Source organism: Channa argus, chromosome 7 (assembly GCF_033026475.1).
Source record: "Channa argus isolate prfri chromosome 7, Channa argus male v1.0, whole genome shotgun sequence".
NCBI classification, from domain to species: Eukaryota; Metazoa; Chordata; class Actinopteri; order Anabantiformes; family Channidae; genus Channa; species Channa argus.
This window is the reverse complement of record NC_090203.1, coordinates 10,674,508-10,690,574: the sequence shown is the minus strand read 5'-3', so window position 1 is coordinate 10,690,574 and position 16,067 is coordinate 10,674,508. Positions and strand designations below refer to the sequence as shown.

Genomic DNA, 16,067 nt, shown 5'->3' with positions numbered 1-16,067 from the left:
AATAATAAGCATTTTTCACTACTTTCTGCCATTTTTTATTTATAAAATAGTCAAGGGCCAGGGGTCACACAGAAAAGCAGTAAATTATTTAACAAAACAAAACTTTACAGTAGATAAAGTCAAACTAGATCTTGATGTAGCCTTCGTTTTCAAAACCAAGCAATAAAACAGCATATAAGTAATATTATATAACTTAAGTGATAAACATTTGTAATTAATTAGGTTTAGTACACCAAATCTACAATGGCCTTTTATTGTCTTATGTTGTTTTGTCTGACCTCCTGAACTAATACATATAAAAAGCTAATTGTCATATTTTTAGGTCATATTTATGATGAAATACTTAAAAAGTTAAAGGCTTCACAAACATTCAACTATGTGCCATTGCATGTGGATTGATAACAATTGTTCCTCCAACAATTAAGTCCTGACTACAGCGCTTTAACTGGAAAAAAAAAAAAGAACAAAAATTATTAAATAAGTTTTTCATGCTTAGAGTTCAAAGTCAAGTCAAGAGTTATTCACTGCACAATTTCCTGTTCACAAAGCTTACAGAACAGAAAGTCAGTCTTGTATGCACACAACAACAAGGTACATACGGAAAAAGGTATAACATAATTTTAACTTCTTTGGGGTTTTGATTCACACTGGAGTTTCCCATTTTCCACACTTAGACAGACTGAAACACTAAAATATTACAGTAATAGAATTTATTTACACTCTTGCAACCTGATCTTAACTAGAAACAAATCTTAGTAAAGTACAATGGTAGAATTAATTGTTGTTTGATGGTGGACAGAACAGAATATGACATCAACATTGTTTGTAAGAAATAAATAATTTTAATTACATTGTGGTAAAGTTTGTTAACCATAATAATTTTTTCAGTGAGCACTGTATATTTATGTTAGATTTTAAATCTTCATTCAAGACAGCAAATGCCTTAACAATGTTTGAGTCTTCCTATACTTTTTGGTAAACATTTCAGCCAGATACATTTCACCCGGTATGATTATGAGACATAAAAATTAGAAAAAAAAGATTTTTTTTTTTAAACACTTGCACCCTGTAAATTTCTGAAAAGTCTGCTCATCAATTGAGACTTCAGATTACACGGCTTTCGTTTTAGCCATACAAACAATCAATCAGTGGAAATGGCATGACTTCTGCAGACTTTAATACCATGTGTACTTCTAAAAATATAATATATGAAACTTGAAGGCAAGTGTCACTGTACTCCACTGTAATATAATCAGTTTAAGGAAGATATCTCATCATTACATTGTACTAGTATAAACATCACAAATTAATATACATCATAATCATTTCTGCTGCTTTCAAAATGATTAATTTTGACAAGATCATCAAAGAGCTCTTTACACGTGCATTTGTAGTGACACATCAGGAAACAATAATAGCATTAGTTGTTTTTGTTAATGCTATAACTCACTTAGTAAAATTATTTGTGTGACTAATGTCCACAATGTTCACACGGAACCAAAAGCTACACATTGTTACAAACAGCCATTATAGTAATAATTAGTGTAAATGGTCTGTACCATGTTACAAAATGTATTATTGTCACAAATGGTTTAAAAGAGCCTCAATATCAGAAGCATACGAAGTGACTTTGTGTATTTTAGTGCAGATAAGTTACAAAAAGGGTTGGTGCAACCCTTAGTGGAAAAACAGAGTAATGCAGTAAAGCCGTACTCTTGTTAAAACTGGGTGGCCTTATTAGTATTGGGCATCACCAATGTTTCTCTATCTGTTTTTCACTTTTAAAAAAGTAACATTTGTTGCCAGAAATTTTGTATTTCTAATTATACTACTACATATTTGAAAAATCAATCTTTACTATTCCATCCAGTTGTTTCTCTTTCCAAGTTGACTGAGAAAGACATTCTCTTTCAGTGAGTGTCCAGACAGTTAAAGTTTTCTACAACAGTTGCGAGGAAAGCATAAAAACTTGCATAACGGCAAGTGGAAAGGTTTGACAATATGATGAGAATTCCAAAAATAACAATAACAAAGACACATTAATCAATCCAAACAAAACACAATGGCAAGTCTTTATAAATATGACATAAGCCTACAAAATACAGTATATGGCGTTCAGCATCATTTTAACAAACCCACAAACATCATAGGTTGAAAGCTACTGTAATTTTAAGATGTTGTTAAAAAAGTTAGATTTTTTTTCCAGAACTGGACAGTTAATGAACTAGTTGCCTCAAACGGATCCAAATGTGCAGGAAAGAAAAGGCCGGTGTCTCTTCAACACCGAGGCTGAAACATGAACGAGCTACGTTGGCTACACTCACTAAATCAGTGAGGGGAAGACAACTTCCTCTATAGTACTAATAGCAAAGACACATTTTTGTTCCCCAATTGTGGATTACACAGACATGCTATTTTGCACTTTGAGCAATGAAAACCAAGTTTTGTTCAATTCCAGCTGCAGCAGACACTCCTATATCTTCAGTATTACTGGAATGGTGGTTAGGACTTGTCAAAATAATTGACTCACCTGTAGTGTATTTATAATAAAAAGTGAGAGGTAAAAACTCCTTATGCCTCTGTCCACCTCTTTGCCTCAGAGCTGAGCTGGCCTGCTGCTTATGGACCCAGCAGCTTTTCTCCTCACTTAACCATTAACTGCAATTTTCTACAGATGCTTCCTATTCCTCCGTCTTTCTCCATCAATGTCTGAACCTGTAGGAGATGGGCAAGAGCAGGTTATTCTTTTTTAGGGCCTGCACTCTGCTAAGGGTCTCCTCGTCCAGGGCAGTGTAGCAGCGCCGGGCATAGTCTAGCAGCTTCTCCTTGGATGGGTCAAACTCTCCCACCTCAGCTACTTTCTCTGGGGCCACCAGTAGCAGCTCAGCAATGGGCGTGGTGGAAGCCACCGTGTTGCGGTCGACACCATGGATTTGGAAGGCTTTGGACATATTTTTCAGGCGCTGATACGTAAGTAGTATCTTCTTGTAGCGAAACAGAACTCCGGCCGCGTCTTTTACTTAAGAAGAAAGAACAAGATAATTGACAACACCAAATTAATAAATATTCTGATTACATTATGCCACTGACATTTTGAATTACATTCCAGAATATTTCTACTTCTTATACCTCTCTGCCGCTCTCGAGGAGCTCGGAAGACTCGCCTTCTCTTTAACTGGTTTCTGCTGCTGTTAATAGCATCTGGCAGTACATCTTCCCCTGATATCATTTCCTCCTCCTCTAGGAAGCCATCCTGTTCCAAGAACTCATCTGGTTCTCCCAGGAGTGACAGTGAATCTGATGAGACAGTAAAACATTTTCTCAACAAAAGCCACAGGCAACATGTTTTATTTTCATTTCATAAATTTTTTTTTTATATCAAATATGATTTTATTAGGTCAATGATGCAAACCCTTATTTCATTAGATGTTTATTACCTGGACCAACATTGCTATGTCCACTCATTTCATTTATGGATGACCTTGGAGCACTGTTGCTGTTGTTGCTGCTGCCACTGGCTGTGGTACTAGGAGTACTATGGGTATGGCCTTGCAGGAGGGCTTGGGATTGTGTAGAGTTAAACAAAGCATTCATGGAGGCAAGCTGATTGGTTAATGGACTAGAGACGTGGTTTTTGGAAGGCACCATGGTTGGAGGACCAGGCCTTCGCTGAATAAACTGCCGTGAGGAGAAATGCTGCGAGTCTGTCTTAGGTTGTTCTGTTATGAGAAGGCAGCCAGAATGAACACATGAATACATCCAATCATATGTAGAATATGTAAACTTAAAAAAGAACAAACTACACCATGGCACAGCTAACTAATACTGGGAAGCTTCATTGGTGAGTTAATATTTTATTTACCAGCAGGACGCTCTTCTTCTCTTCTTGCTCTCCAGTTAAATCGTCTAGATTCATAACCTACAGATACACAAATACCAAGATAAAAAAATATGTTTTCAATCCTGATGGAATTTCTGCACATCTCAGAGATGATCTCTGTCCTGTCCCCTGACCTCACCGTTACTGTACTGGCTCTGACTCTGATCCTGTCCCTGGCTCTTTGTGGAAGAGATGAAGCGATCCAGCTGGCAACGAAGGAAATCCCTCTCCTCTTCCAGGTCTTCAATTCTTTTCTGCAGCCAAGAGTTTTTCTCCAGAGAGATCTGTAGCTGGGTCCGCAAGTTGGTGATCACCATGTATGAGTTGTTGACTGGAGATGGGCCAGCAGATGGGGGTGAATCTGAGGAGGAGAAAGAACATAGTTTAGGAAATGGGTATTATTAAAAATCTTTGTATAAAAAGATAAGATACTTAAGAAAATAAAAGTAAAATTTAAAGCACTAAATGTGACTTTCACCATCATAATTTGGATCATTCTGGTTGAAAAATCCTTGCTGCTCAAAGTTGCTCTCCTCATAGGGGATGGCAATTTCATAGGTATCCTCATTTTTTGGAGCTGGGGAAATAAAATATACATATTAATAACTTCTATGCATAACAAAGACAAAACAACCAAGCTCATTTGCAGCTTTTACAAAATCTTACTCTGCAGGTGGAGTGAGCCTGCGTGGCTCTTAGATGTGGAAGCAGCATCAGTCCTGTTTCCGTCCTCCATCTCATACCATAGACAAACGTTTGGTTAATTTATGATTTTACAGAAATGTCATCGGATTGCGCATGGCTATTTAACACGAATGCAACGCAGAGACACAAATATAGTGCTTATGTTTGCATTTTTGTATGTACAGTTCAACGTCAATGTTTTTCTAACGAACACGTTACGTTAGCCGTTGTATTTTGTGTAGCCAGACAACCAGCAAACCGAAGCTAATTTTGTTAAAATGCTTCCCCGCTCATGCACGTATAAACCCAGACAGGTTAAACTGCATGTGTTACTTATAACGGCCTGGTATTGTGTCTGTAAGGAAGCGAGATTAGCTCCGCACTGTGTTAGCTTCATGTAATGTTAGCAAAAATGTAGCTGCGATTATAAATGTACAATCCTCTTCTTTCTATACACTTCATGCTTTTATGCCGCACCTCGGGCAACACTAGAATGTCTATATTAACGCTACATATATTCTGCAGAAATTGGTACATACCACTTTACGTTTGTAATAACTTAATCGTGCACATGTAATAAGACGTTATTACTCAGTCATATCCCCATTTCACGAGTTCATCTGCTAGCTAACAAGCTAACAATAACAATTATCGCTTTTATTTATCAACACCCTCCTACGTCATTTCCTGCTGTAATAAAAATTAATTGTCCTTACAGACCACTCTAAAGAAAAATCCGTTTAGCAGAGGTTGGTTGTAGGGTTTATTTCGTCTGACGGCAGTAGTTAAAACTGGTGAGCCTAAATGTAAAAAAATGAAAAAATAAAAGTAAAAGAAATACACGTGTGCACGAAAGTGACACCTTGGTTTAGTTTACCCTGCAGTTTGCAGATTACAGGTTAAACTACGACGTGCACAGAGGGAGAAATGTCTGTGTTGCTCCACTATATTCCTCCACCACCTATGACGCTCATTGTTGTTGGACTAATGAAACTGTCTGCAGGACAGGTAGAGCAAGTAAGGTGTCAGGTTTCGTGTGCCGACTGAAGGCTACTGACAGAGCCTAGCCGGAAAGGTTCACAAAACAATATTTCCTTTGTGTAAAGCGTATTAATTAACACGGATCGAACAGATTTCGTAACGGTAGGTGTTTTGTGACTTTTTACATTCGTTACAATATTTTAAAGAAGTCGTTGGAAACGTACAGCATAGGTGTGGCACTTGTTTCGTAGAGTCAACCGTAGTGTCGTTGTGCCTGAGCTCTAATTGTAATCAAGCAATTATATAACATTAAAATACAATTGGACCAAAGACACGTGAAGCTGCCAATCACAGGGAAACAGACAGCAAAAAGGAAAGGGTACTGTGCCACAAGTAAATTTATATTTTTGTCTTGTTTATCATGTAGCTTTAAGAGAACTTAAGTGTCATGTCCTCTTTTTCAGTAAAGCCATGGCACCCAACTATGAAGGTGTACCTCACTGTAAGGTGGCTCTGGTCTTTGCTGTACTGTTGGATCTGTTGGGTGTGTTGTCGCTGCTAATGGGGGTCTTTGCTCCTCTGAAGATCCAGGGGAAAGATTTTGGAGATTTCCTAGTGTACACAGGAGCCCTGCTGGTGATAATGTCCATGGCTTGCTGGGTCATGTGGTACAGCGGCAACATTGAGGGTCTGCCTTCCAAAAAGACGCTGGGGGGAACCGTTGGTGAAGCGGTGGACCGCCTTGCTCGCAACCTGAGCCGCAGGATAAGGATGGCCAGGACTCACAGCAGCCCAACATAGGTAATAAAGATCCAAAAGACTAACTGACTTCTGCTGTGACATGCAGGGTCCTGGCCAAACTGCCTAAGACAAAGGAGTGTCTTGCTATTTTGCTTTTGTTTTTGAAAACCACGTGTCAGGTTTTTTAGAAAGAAAATAGATTTATTAATATGTTTATTATTGGTTTATTTTTAATGAATCCTCAATAAATTGTATGTGTAAAACAAGTTTAATTCTTAACTTTGTCAGTTCTCTTAGGAGTAATTTGTTATATTCACGATATACTGTTTGTGTTGCTGCAGCAGATTAATGCAACTCAAAATGAAATTTACATTAATAATTGACGGCAGTTTAATGGCAATCATGTTTGCACAAGGCTGAATCAACTCCAATACTCAAGTATTAGTCTGCCCAAGAAGGACCTGCTATGATATAAACATGTGAACAAACTTAGAATTGCACATAATTACTGTCTAGGAAACCTATATTGATTTGTTTTTACCAAGAAAAAACCAAAACCAAAAACAAAAACCCATTTGACATCAAATATATCATGCTAACCACAGGGAGACAGCAAGAAAAGAACTGAGAGAAAATAAATTGTTCATATTCGTCAGTTAAGAGAGACATTTTATACACATTTATGATGAGCAGTTTTTGCAATTACGCCACATGCAAAATAAGGTATTTCAATGCAACATCAGATGATAAAGATAAACTGATTGCCTATGCATTAAGAGAAAAATACTTGTTTCCAGTTCACAAATGTCTGTCAAGAGCAGCCACAACTTTATATTCAAAGATGTATGACAGAAAGACACGGTGCCCCCCTTGATTGAATAATATGGACAAGTTTACACAGTATGTTCTTCAACAAGCAGTTGAATATATCAATAGTATGGCAGTAGAACTGAATGCATTGTTAGTGGTAAGTAGTAAAGATAACTGCTGACCTATCACACAATAGTGTATCAAAAGGAGATAAAGGCACAGTAGGGCATCATCCATTAGGATCCTCCAGTCAATAGAGAGATGTAAAAAATAAATTTACTGAGGTAAACAAGGATGAAACCATGTGCATCACATCATTTTTAGAGGATACTTTTATTGCTGCCACATGAGATGTTGGATCAACAGGTTCCATGACAGCACCAGTGTTCTCTAAAGGTTTGCTGGTGTACAGTCTGTCTGTTTCATGTCATAATTTATTCCAAACTAGGAGACAAACAATGTCAGAGGGCAGGGCTAGGCACAGAGGGGGTGGGAATCTGCCAGATGATCATGTGACTGCGTTCAGACCGCTGAGGCGTAGCCTGGGACACCTCAACAGATCCATCACTTGCATCATCCCCTGAAAAGTAGATGGCTCAGTTTGTTACTTAATAAACTAAGCAATAGCTAAAAGTTTACTGAATGTTACAATAATTTGATTCTGAATTGGTATTTTCCTGTGCTTCAACTCACCAATTCGGAAGTTGATGTAGCCCTCTCCTCCACTGAGGATAAGCTGAGAGGTAGTAACAGAGCTGCTTCCAGAAGAGGTCATTAAACAACCTGTACAGCAAAAATTGTGACTGAAGACAAATACAGTGTATGTATGCGGATTCTGAAGTATCTCGCAAAACTTGCAAAGTAATCTAAAATGTTTAGCGGACATCTTATTCTTACCAGGTGCTGCAATGATGAATCTGACAGCTTGTCTGTGGCCATGGTAACACAGCTGGGCTGATGCAATGGAGCAGTAAGGTATCGAAATAGCTTCTGAAGCTGTGTAGATAGTCATCAATGTAGGAGATACTTGACAGAAAATATGTCTGACAATGTTAAATTCATGCACCAATATCCTTGGTCTAAATAAACACTCACTTATCGATAATGGGATGGAGAAAATGGCACCACCTCCAGTACCCACCCACAGACGGCCAGAAATGACTGAGATAGAGGAAATCTGGAGAGGTGACAGCGTCAGGAAGGGTTGACCTACAGAAGGAGACAGAGACGTGTTAACTGACTGAAGGAAGGTGCTGTCTGACACAATAATGATTATAAAAGTACATAGATTTAATTAATGTATAGATTAATTTATCAGTTCAATAATGATCTCTCATTTAAAATCACCTAATGTTTTGATGGCCAAAGCAGTGAAATCCACTTCCTGTAGCGGCCGTCCAGTAAACCAGTCAAACAGTCTGAGGATTGGGTCAAGTCGGCAGGACGTCCAAACACCACTTCCACCAGCACACAGGAAACGAACCTGTTGCTCACTGCGCTCAGAGACTGGGAATACATGCTGTAATATGAGATGAAATATAGATATGTCAAAAGACAGTCTTAGCATGAGAGAAAAATACAGCACAGCTGCCTCCTTTGTTCCTTACCTCAACCTTTTTGCTGTCAATGTCAACCACATGGACTCTGTTCCAATATCCCACCCACAGGTGGCCACCTTTTGCAAGGCAGCAGCGAATGGGCTGCAATGGGTTTGATCCAAGCGGCATAACTGAGTGTAACTGCAAATTCCAGCCACCTGTCAATCACGCCACCCTTTATTTCTTAGTCACTAAACAATAACTCAAGCTCATGCAAAGCATGCGAAACACAGAGACAGATTAGCTAGGATAGTCAGATATACCATAATTATAAAGAGAAGCAGCAAAGCCATTACCTAAACTGTGTGAGAAAAAGGCTAATGTCCCATCAGCTAAGCCAGCTATGACTTGACCCTGGGAATACCTGCAAGATTGAATCAACAAATCTGAGTCACTTTATAGTAAGCCATAATTCAATGCTAATACTTATACCCATAACAAACAGACAACTCACGTGAGTGAATGAACACCCTCTGTGAGGGAAACAGACTGTAGACAGCATCTTCTGCCAGCAGAAGCTGAATGTACCAGTATACTGTGTAAAAGAAAGAGGAGGGCATCAGAATGCATTGCCTATGAGCAGTTTATTTAAAGATAGTGTTGTCTGTTAAGAGGCAGTTGCTTATGAAGCAGGAACTACCTTCCTTCTTGAGTTCCAATCCACACAGTTCCTGCAGTGTCACCTAATAAAACAAGACCAGAAAATTATGGCATCAAATGATATGTTTATTTTTTCCAGTACTACGAGGACATAATAGAAGCACTGAATAAATGACAAAAGTTGTCTGTAAACATTATGCTGCAGCCCATCATACTGGCACTGACCTATGGGAGGCACAGCACAGATGCAGATTGCAGGAGCTGTGGGAGGGAGGCGGAACTGATCCAGTACTGTATTGGATCGTGCTGGATCAATCACTGTAATTTCACTGCTGGAGGCAGGGCCAGAAACTACCCAAACAGAACACTAGAAGAAAACAGAAAGATTGATATGGCATTTGGAAAGATGAGTGGCATGAAAAAAAGAATTTCGACAGTATTAGTTAATGCTAAATGGAACTGTTAATGCTAAATGGAACAAGCTAATGACCATGTGTCATTAGCTTGTGACTACAGTTACTCTTTAACCAGGATAATGACAGACTTACTGTTGCCTCTCCTGAGATCTCTGGTGTGACGGCAACTGCACAGTTCAGCTGAAGAGAAACAAAATACAGAACAATGTTTAATACAGGACAGACACAATTTCAGGGCATAGTTTATAAGAGTTTGGAAGTGGCAAAACATATTGCACCTTAGCAGTGGAGTCTCTTTGATCAAAAAGTCTGAGCTGCACAAGAACAGGCACATCTTTCGGCTCTGGGACAGGTTCCTGGGACCCCTACAATAAGGACATTTGATCGTCAAAATATGGATTCATGGAAACAGACACAATACTGAATATGGTGAAGTCTCAGGTGTAGGATTTCTACTGTTGCTTAGGTGGATAAAAAATTGTTCCTTGGTATAGTCAAAAACAAACAAAAAAAAAAAATCTTTTATCAATTTTCTTCTATATACCCACTTTATTTGTACCTTCCACTGTGGTTCTACTACCTGTATGTGTGCCAGTGGTGTGCTCCAGCCATGTATCTGCCGTTTCCCCAAAGTTCCCCAAATGTGGGAGCGAATTTCTCTGTAGAGTTCTCGCTTCCTGAAACGTGGTGAGGGAGCACCAGGAGAAGTACATCTAAAGAGAATGTTCCTGGTGTTAATCGGCTTGAATGGACAATTTGTGCTCATTGCTAATTATGATATAAATGGAAGAAGGAAACATTTGCTTACTCTTGATTCTGAGTGACTGCTACCATTTGTGGAGATGTCAGAGGGGAGCGAGTGACTGATGGAGAAGCTGGCAGGGCGAATGCAGAAACAGGAGGTGGGATTAAAGGTTCCTTGGACAGGCCAAAGAAACGGTTGAACCTTTAAAGCACAAACAATTGACAATTTTATTTAAACTATAAAATATTTGAGAACTGAATATTATTAAACTTTGTTATGCTGCACACTTGTTTATTTCAGTTGTTCTGCATAGTACCATTTACTGTGAAGTGGCAGTGACAGATTCAGTTTTAATCCAAACAATGAATCTTTCCCTTGGACATGATTTACCTTCTGGAGGAGTCTTCCTACCTCCTACAGTCGTTTAACTATTTTGAGCTACTACTTCTTGCACATTTAAATACTTTTCAATAAATACAACTTGTTACAGTAGTCATTTACATATTGAAACAAAGTGCTTCAGAATTACTTTGGTCTGAAACAAAGAAAGTAAGGTACATTTTAATGTCTCACAATTTTTTTTGCCTGAGTGCCTACTATTTTATTCTCTGTCACAGAGCAGAACAGGCCACGTTCGTTGCTCGGGGAAACAACGCTGCCATTGCTCACTATTTGTATACTTTGACAAAATCCAGTAACAATTAGATGAGACATGAGACACAAAACACTTACTTTCTCCAGACACTTGACCGTTTGTCCTCACTTCCTAGCCTCACTTCCTTTGTTGCTCTTAAAAAACAAAAAAAACACTAATGAGCTTTGCAAGCAAAAGCCTGATGCACAGATATCAGGTGTAAGCTATTTCTAAGAACAGGTACAAACTTTTGATTTAATAAGATAGAAAATGTGCTTATATGCTATTTTACCTGACTGTCTGACTGTGCCTTATTGCCTCCTGCAGCTCAAACAGACGCTGTTTGTATTGGTTCTTCTCCATTACCACTCGAGCCATTTCAGAGCGAGAAAAGTGGCGAATGGATGTGGGCAGAGAGGCCTGAATGGAAACATATGTTTTTAATAGTGTAAATACATCCACCTCATAAACCATATCATGCGAAGCAGTTAATGGATAATACAATGGTTGAAGGTTTGATAGTGACAGTGTCTCCTTACATCGGGATCCTCAGACTGGCATGCATCAAGTTCTTTTCTTAGTCTATGGAAAGGAGTGGATGTAAAAGTGAAGTTTTATACAGTATTGTACAGCAATAACCAAAAAGAATGCAAAAGCGTTTCAAAAAGTCAAAGCGTTAGCAAACAAAGAGTCGACCATCGACCATACCTCTTTGTTTCCTCCTCCTTCTCCTTCATCCGCCCCTCTAATCGCAAGACTGTTTCCTGCAGAGATGTTACTTCCAGTGTAAGAGCTGTCCGGTCATCAGTCAGCTCTACTACACGAGATATCAAAGCCTTACGGGCAGCTTCTGCCAGCTCACTGAAAAAATAAATAAATAAAAAGACAAACAGAGCAAAATATTAACATTTTAGACTATAAGAAATCAAAAACTATGTGGGAAATTGGTTAACGGTAAATCTTTGATTGTAATGTTCTTCCTCTCATGTATTTGTTTCTATAGAAGCAAAAGTTCGAAAAATCCCCTGTCAACTGAAACCTCACATCAGAAATTTAAACAAGACTCACTTGGTGACTTTCAGTTCCTCATACTGAGAAAGAATCTCCTCAAACTGGTCTGCACTGCCTACAAAGAAAAAAAAAAAAAAAGTGTAATAAAGTTCTTAAACACTGTTAAACAGTTTAATGTCTTAACAGCAATAAGTCAGTGTAATAGTTCTGAAGTGGCATCATTTACTTTTACGGTACATGTAAGAAGTATTGATAAAATGCCATAAAACCCCTCCAAAAAGGAAAAGTTTTATGAAACCATAAGCGAGTAACATTTTGACTGATGTACTTACACTTCATGTTAGCAGTGTATAAAATTTCTCACAGAGAATTTTTATAAACTAACACACCCACACCAGAAACACAAAACAGAGGCACAGAGATAATACAGTGAATTAAATAGTCACCAAATGCTAACTGTTAATCAAACCTCTGGAAAAAAGGAAGACAACGTACATCTGGTGGAATTTACCTCTGACACTGGCCCCTCGGTCTACACTCTCAACATAATCCCGACTAAGCTCTGACAGTTCAGAGAACACAGAGTCAGTATTCCGCAGCTCCCACTCCAAGCTATCATCTTCTTCCACCTCCTTCTCTTCCTTGTCATTGTCCTGCACCTCTACTCCCTTCATCTCTTCTATGCTGCTCTCAGTCTCTTCCATCGTCTCCATCTCATTCTCTATGCTGACGTTCAACTCCTCTTTGGTTGGATCCTCTTTGTCATGCCTAACTGGTGTGCTGGACATTATGAGGAATGCAAATAAATGGGAAGAATAAAAAAATGTAAATGTGAGCATGTTGATAACCCTCAGATAAGTAGGGTTTAGTTAACAATTGCACCATATGCACACACGCTTCATTTTATTGATCCTAAATTGACACAAGTCAGTGTATAGTTTCAGTTTATTACCTTGCATCCGTGCAACCGTGAAACCGTGCCAGCTCAGGAGTGGAGCTTACAATGTAACTGACAAACGGATCTTCTGTACACTTTTCTGCAATGGCAATCACCTTTTCTTCCTTGGCTACTACATCTTCCAAACACGGGGGACCAGAGTTTGAATGTGGTCTTGGAGTAATCTGCAAAAACAGAGCATCAAACAGCTGCTTGGCTGCCAAACTCTCATATTGATCATATTCATAATATAGATATGTACAGCAAGAGTCTGTTCACCTTTTCATTAACACTGGACTCTGACAAGACTTGACTGGATGAATTGTCTGCATTTTTGTAGCGTAGGTGATTCCTAAATGAGAGTGTTATTTAGAAAAGTTGGGAATAAAAAGTATGACTTCCTAATGTTTTGCATCACTTTCTTAGAGCATTCCTACAATTACTGAATTTACACTACATGCTAGGTTGTATGTTCAAAGATGCTGTTGAGGAATGCTTAAAGCACTTCCACATAAACACTACATTAATTTTAGATAAAAGAAAAAAAAAAAAAACATGAACAACCTTAATGGAGAATCTCTTTCAGAATCCTTTCGCTTTTCCAAAATTTCCCGATGTGTGTGAGACAGCTAAAGGAGAGGATGTCAAACAGCTAAATAATCAATTTAATTGTGTTGCCTGCGTGCTGATATAAGATGTTTAGTCTAAGAGGCAGTATCTGACCTTGTTGTAAGTATGCCTCAGTGTGCTCAGCTCTCTACTCAGATTTGCTTTCTGCTCCTCCAAAGCCACCACTGCAAGAAATGCAACAATTACAAGTTTGATGTTCTTGCCATGATGTGGACCAGAATGAAGCACGAAAAAGATTGAAGGATAATGTGTGTTAAATACATAGTGAATAATCCATTGGTCGGTTAATATTCAAACACTCACGCTGATCAGCTTGTGCTCTTGCCTTCTTTTCCAGGTCTCGGGCTCGTTGTTCTCTCTCCTTTTCTCTGCCCTTCATTGTTCTCCTCTCCTGTTCAATTTGGTCATCCAGCTCTAGATATCTCTAAGAAACACAATTGTTTACTGCACAGCCAACCACCTGCAATCATCATGCAATCTAAAATCATGCTCAAAACACCATCAGTTCTCACCTCCTGACTTTCTTTCCTCAATGCCTTCTCTGCTTGGTATCTTTCCAGCAGCTCCTCTCGCTCAGCTTTCTCCCTCTCCACCTCCTCTTCCCTGTCTCTCAGCTGGGCTTTGCAACTGGCGAGTCCCTCCAGGATCCACACAAATATGGGTACAAGCGACTCCACCACACTTTCTCCATGGGTTTCAATAACTGTCTGTGATAAGGTGAAGCACCAGAGGGGAAAAAGAAACATGTATAACTACAAAATGGAGATTTAATTTAAAAAAAAAACATGGCATATTTTGTTTTAAGCGAGACTGGCATGTACCTGAAGTTCTGAATACAGTTTTCCTGCCTCTTCACTCACAATATTGGGGTCAAGCTCCACCTCCCCTGTCCCACACAGCACTCTCTCATTGCACGCCATCAGCCAAATATTTTTTCTTCTGTATTAAGTGTCTAAATGGTTCCACAGACTCAAAATGGAAAAATAATGATTTTACAGTTGTGCTAAAAAGTTGCTCTGTTGACTATACTCCCTCCCCAGCTAATACAACTAATTTAGGTTGTTTTCTAACATTTCTGCTAACACTAGCACCACTCATCCTCCATTACTGCATGTTCCAATAGTGCTCAACAAGGGCAGCATCCTCCTGTGATCAGCTAGTCTTTTCTGTACTGAAGGTTTATCTGATCAGTTGGTGTTTTAGAGTCCATCCTAGAAAAGACAGAAAATGCTGCATAATAACAACCAATCAAGTCTAATTATATATACAAAGACAGTGAACTGATTTGTACAATGAGTGAGGTGATCCTCAACCTTTTTGCACACATTTTAAGATATCACTGGAAAACCTTAAATTATTCCACAGACCATATTTTAAAGTTATTCAGCAGCAAAAATGCCAAAATATTTTCCGTTGTATTTTGCTTTCATCGATACTATACCGAATGTGTTTGGGTTTTGTCCAGACAAAACTGGGGCTGCAAATAACTTTTTAAAAACTATCCAAATACTCTCACGAATGTCCGTCACTTTTTATTTTTTTTTAATTTTTTTATGTTTGAAATAATTTACCAGTTGTTAAATGACCTAGCTGCAAGTTATTTTCTGTCAAACTATTAATTGATTAGACTTTTTAGCTGCCTCTAAAATGATCAACTTCATGCGGACTGTCTTCCCCACCCAACAGCTGGTTACCTCAGTGAAATAAATCATTAGAGGTAGCCTCAATCACCTTTAGGTATTTGGCCAGTCGCCTTAAGAAAAGGGTGTAGCTTCAAAATTGCAACAAATTTTTGGTTTTTACAAGACCTTCAGACTTTATAGTCTTGTCTATGTGCTTTAAGCCAATGTCATTTAACCTAACCTTTAAAGAAACAGTGTATCTTTATGTTAAATATTTATGGATCTCTAATAAGGAGTATGTAACGTTAATGTTTAGCACGAAGAAGCAAAGTAGAGCCTGAACTGTCGGTGTGCGATGACTATAACGTTAGTTAAGGTTACAGAAATGTTTAACGTAAACACGCAAACGCCTAAGAATAGGTTATAGAGGTCTATAATTATACGGATTAATATTCATAGTTAGCTATGAGGAAGCTTTGACAACGAAACCCTTGGGCTGACACACCGTATAAATAAGTAACATGACTGACAGTAGACTCCTGGAAGGGAGCTTTGGTGGCAAGTTTGCAAAGTTGTGAATTGGCTGAAACGAGATGTCCCCTGGTTTGGCTGCAATTGAACAACTCACCTTAACAGCTGACTCCTTCGTAAATTTAATTTCACTGCCCCCAAAATACAAATGCCCAGCCGTGTTTTCTTCGGGGGCGATATCAATTACACACAAACGACTTTAAAGAAGGAGGTGTTGTTTGATTCTGACGTCTAACCCAAGTCCTCC

General features: G+C 38.7%; 2 protein-coding genes and 1 long non-coding RNA gene across 6 annotated transcripts; 1 reads left to right on the top strand and 2 right to left on the bottom strand.

The window, feature by feature from the left end:
• Window positions 1-2,060: 2,060 nt before the first annotated feature.
• On the bottom strand, window positions 2,061-5,393 carry LOC137130462 (coiled-coil domain-containing protein 106-like). 3 transcript variants are annotated; one of them, XM_067510651.1, is made up of 8 exons: window positions 5,281-5,393; window positions 4,547-4,616; window positions 4,359-4,457; window positions 4,020-4,241; window positions 3,863-3,919; window positions 3,438-3,719; window positions 3,130-3,297; window positions 2,061-3,019 (listed from the first exon to the last, which is right to left on the bottom strand). In XM_067510651.1, the coding sequence occupies exons 2-8, from the start codon at window positions 4,614-4,616 to the stop codon at window positions 2,703-2,705; spliced, it is 1,215 nt and encodes a 404-aa protein (XP_067366752.1). In that variant the 5' UTR covers window positions 5,281-5,393; the 3' UTR covers window positions 2,061-2,702. The 3 variants fall into 3 exon arrangements, with proteins under 3 accessions (XP_067366752.1, XP_067366751.1, XP_067366753.1); XM_067510650.1 differs by lacking the exon at window positions 5,281-5,393 and adding an exon at window positions 5,104-5,258; XM_067510652.1 differs by lacking the exons at window positions 4,547-4,616; window positions 5,281-5,393 and adding an exon at window positions 5,104-5,245.
• Window positions 5,394-5,550: 157 nt separating this feature from the next.
• Window positions 5,551-6,234, top strand: LOC137130463 (uncharacterized). Its single transcript, XR_010914853.1, has 2 exons — window positions 5,551-5,707; window positions 6,010-6,234. It is a non-coding gene; the product is annotated as an uncharacterized lncRNA (long non-coding RNA).
• A 557-nt stretch (window positions 6,235-6,791) lies between these two features.
• Window positions 6,792-16,067, bottom strand: si:dkey-17m8.1 (C-Jun-amino-terminal kinase-interacting protein 4). 2 transcript variants are annotated; one of them, XM_067510647.1, is made up of 28 exons: window positions 15,918-16,067; window positions 14,489-14,878; window positions 14,180-14,374; window positions 13,971-14,091; window positions 13,761-13,831; window positions 13,602-13,666; window positions 13,317-13,389; window positions 13,053-13,222; window positions 12,612-12,880; window positions 12,158-12,215; window positions 11,798-11,950; window positions 11,629-11,671; window positions 11,382-11,509; window positions 11,188-11,244; window positions 10,519-10,656; window positions 10,291-10,423; window positions 9,989-10,075; window positions 9,843-9,890; window positions 9,520-9,661; window positions 9,335-9,377; window positions 9,149-9,229; window positions 8,991-9,058; window positions 8,704-8,852; window positions 8,444-8,615; window positions 8,192-8,305; window positions 7,994-8,092; window positions 7,790-7,879; window positions 6,792-7,676 (listed from the first exon to the last, which is right to left on the bottom strand). In XM_067510647.1, the coding sequence occupies exons 2-28, from the start codon at window positions 14,585-14,587 to the stop codon at window positions 7,558-7,560; spliced, it is 2,985 nt and encodes a 994-aa protein (XP_067366748.1). In that variant the 5' UTR covers window positions 14,588-14,878; window positions 15,918-16,067; the 3' UTR covers window positions 6,792-7,557. The 2 variants fall into 2 exon arrangements, with proteins under 2 accessions (XP_067366748.1, XP_067366750.1); XM_067510649.1 differs by lacking the exon at window positions 14,489-14,878 and having other exon boundaries at window positions 15,918-16,044.

Bases quoted from the DNA above. Each gene is read 5' to 3' on its own strand.
- si:dkey-17m8.1 (XM_067510647.1), bottom strand. From the start codon at position 14,587: ATGGCGTGCAATGAGAGAGTGCTGTGTGGGACAGGGGAGGTGGAGCTT. The intron at 11,245-11,381 runs GTAAAATAGCAT...TTGTTTTTTAAG, and splicing joins AGGCACAGTCAGACAGTCAG to AGCAACAAAGGAAGTGAGGC. The intron at 10,657-11,187 runs GTAAGTGTTTTG...TGTGCTTTAAAG, and splicing joins CGGTCAAGTGTCTGGAGAAA to GTTCAACCGTTTCTTTGGCC.
- LOC137130462 (XM_067510651.1), bottom strand. From the start codon at position 4,616: ATGGAGGACGGAAACAGGACTGATGCTGCTTCCACATCTAAGAGCCAC. The intron at 4,458-4,546 runs GTAAGATTTTGT...TTATTTCCCCAG, and splicing joins AGGCTCACTCCACCTGCAGA to CTCCAAAAAATGAGGATACC. The intron at 3,920-4,019 runs GTGAGGTCAGGG...GTGTATCTGTAG, and splicing joins TCAGAGCCAGTACAGTAACG to GTTATGAATCTAGACGATTT.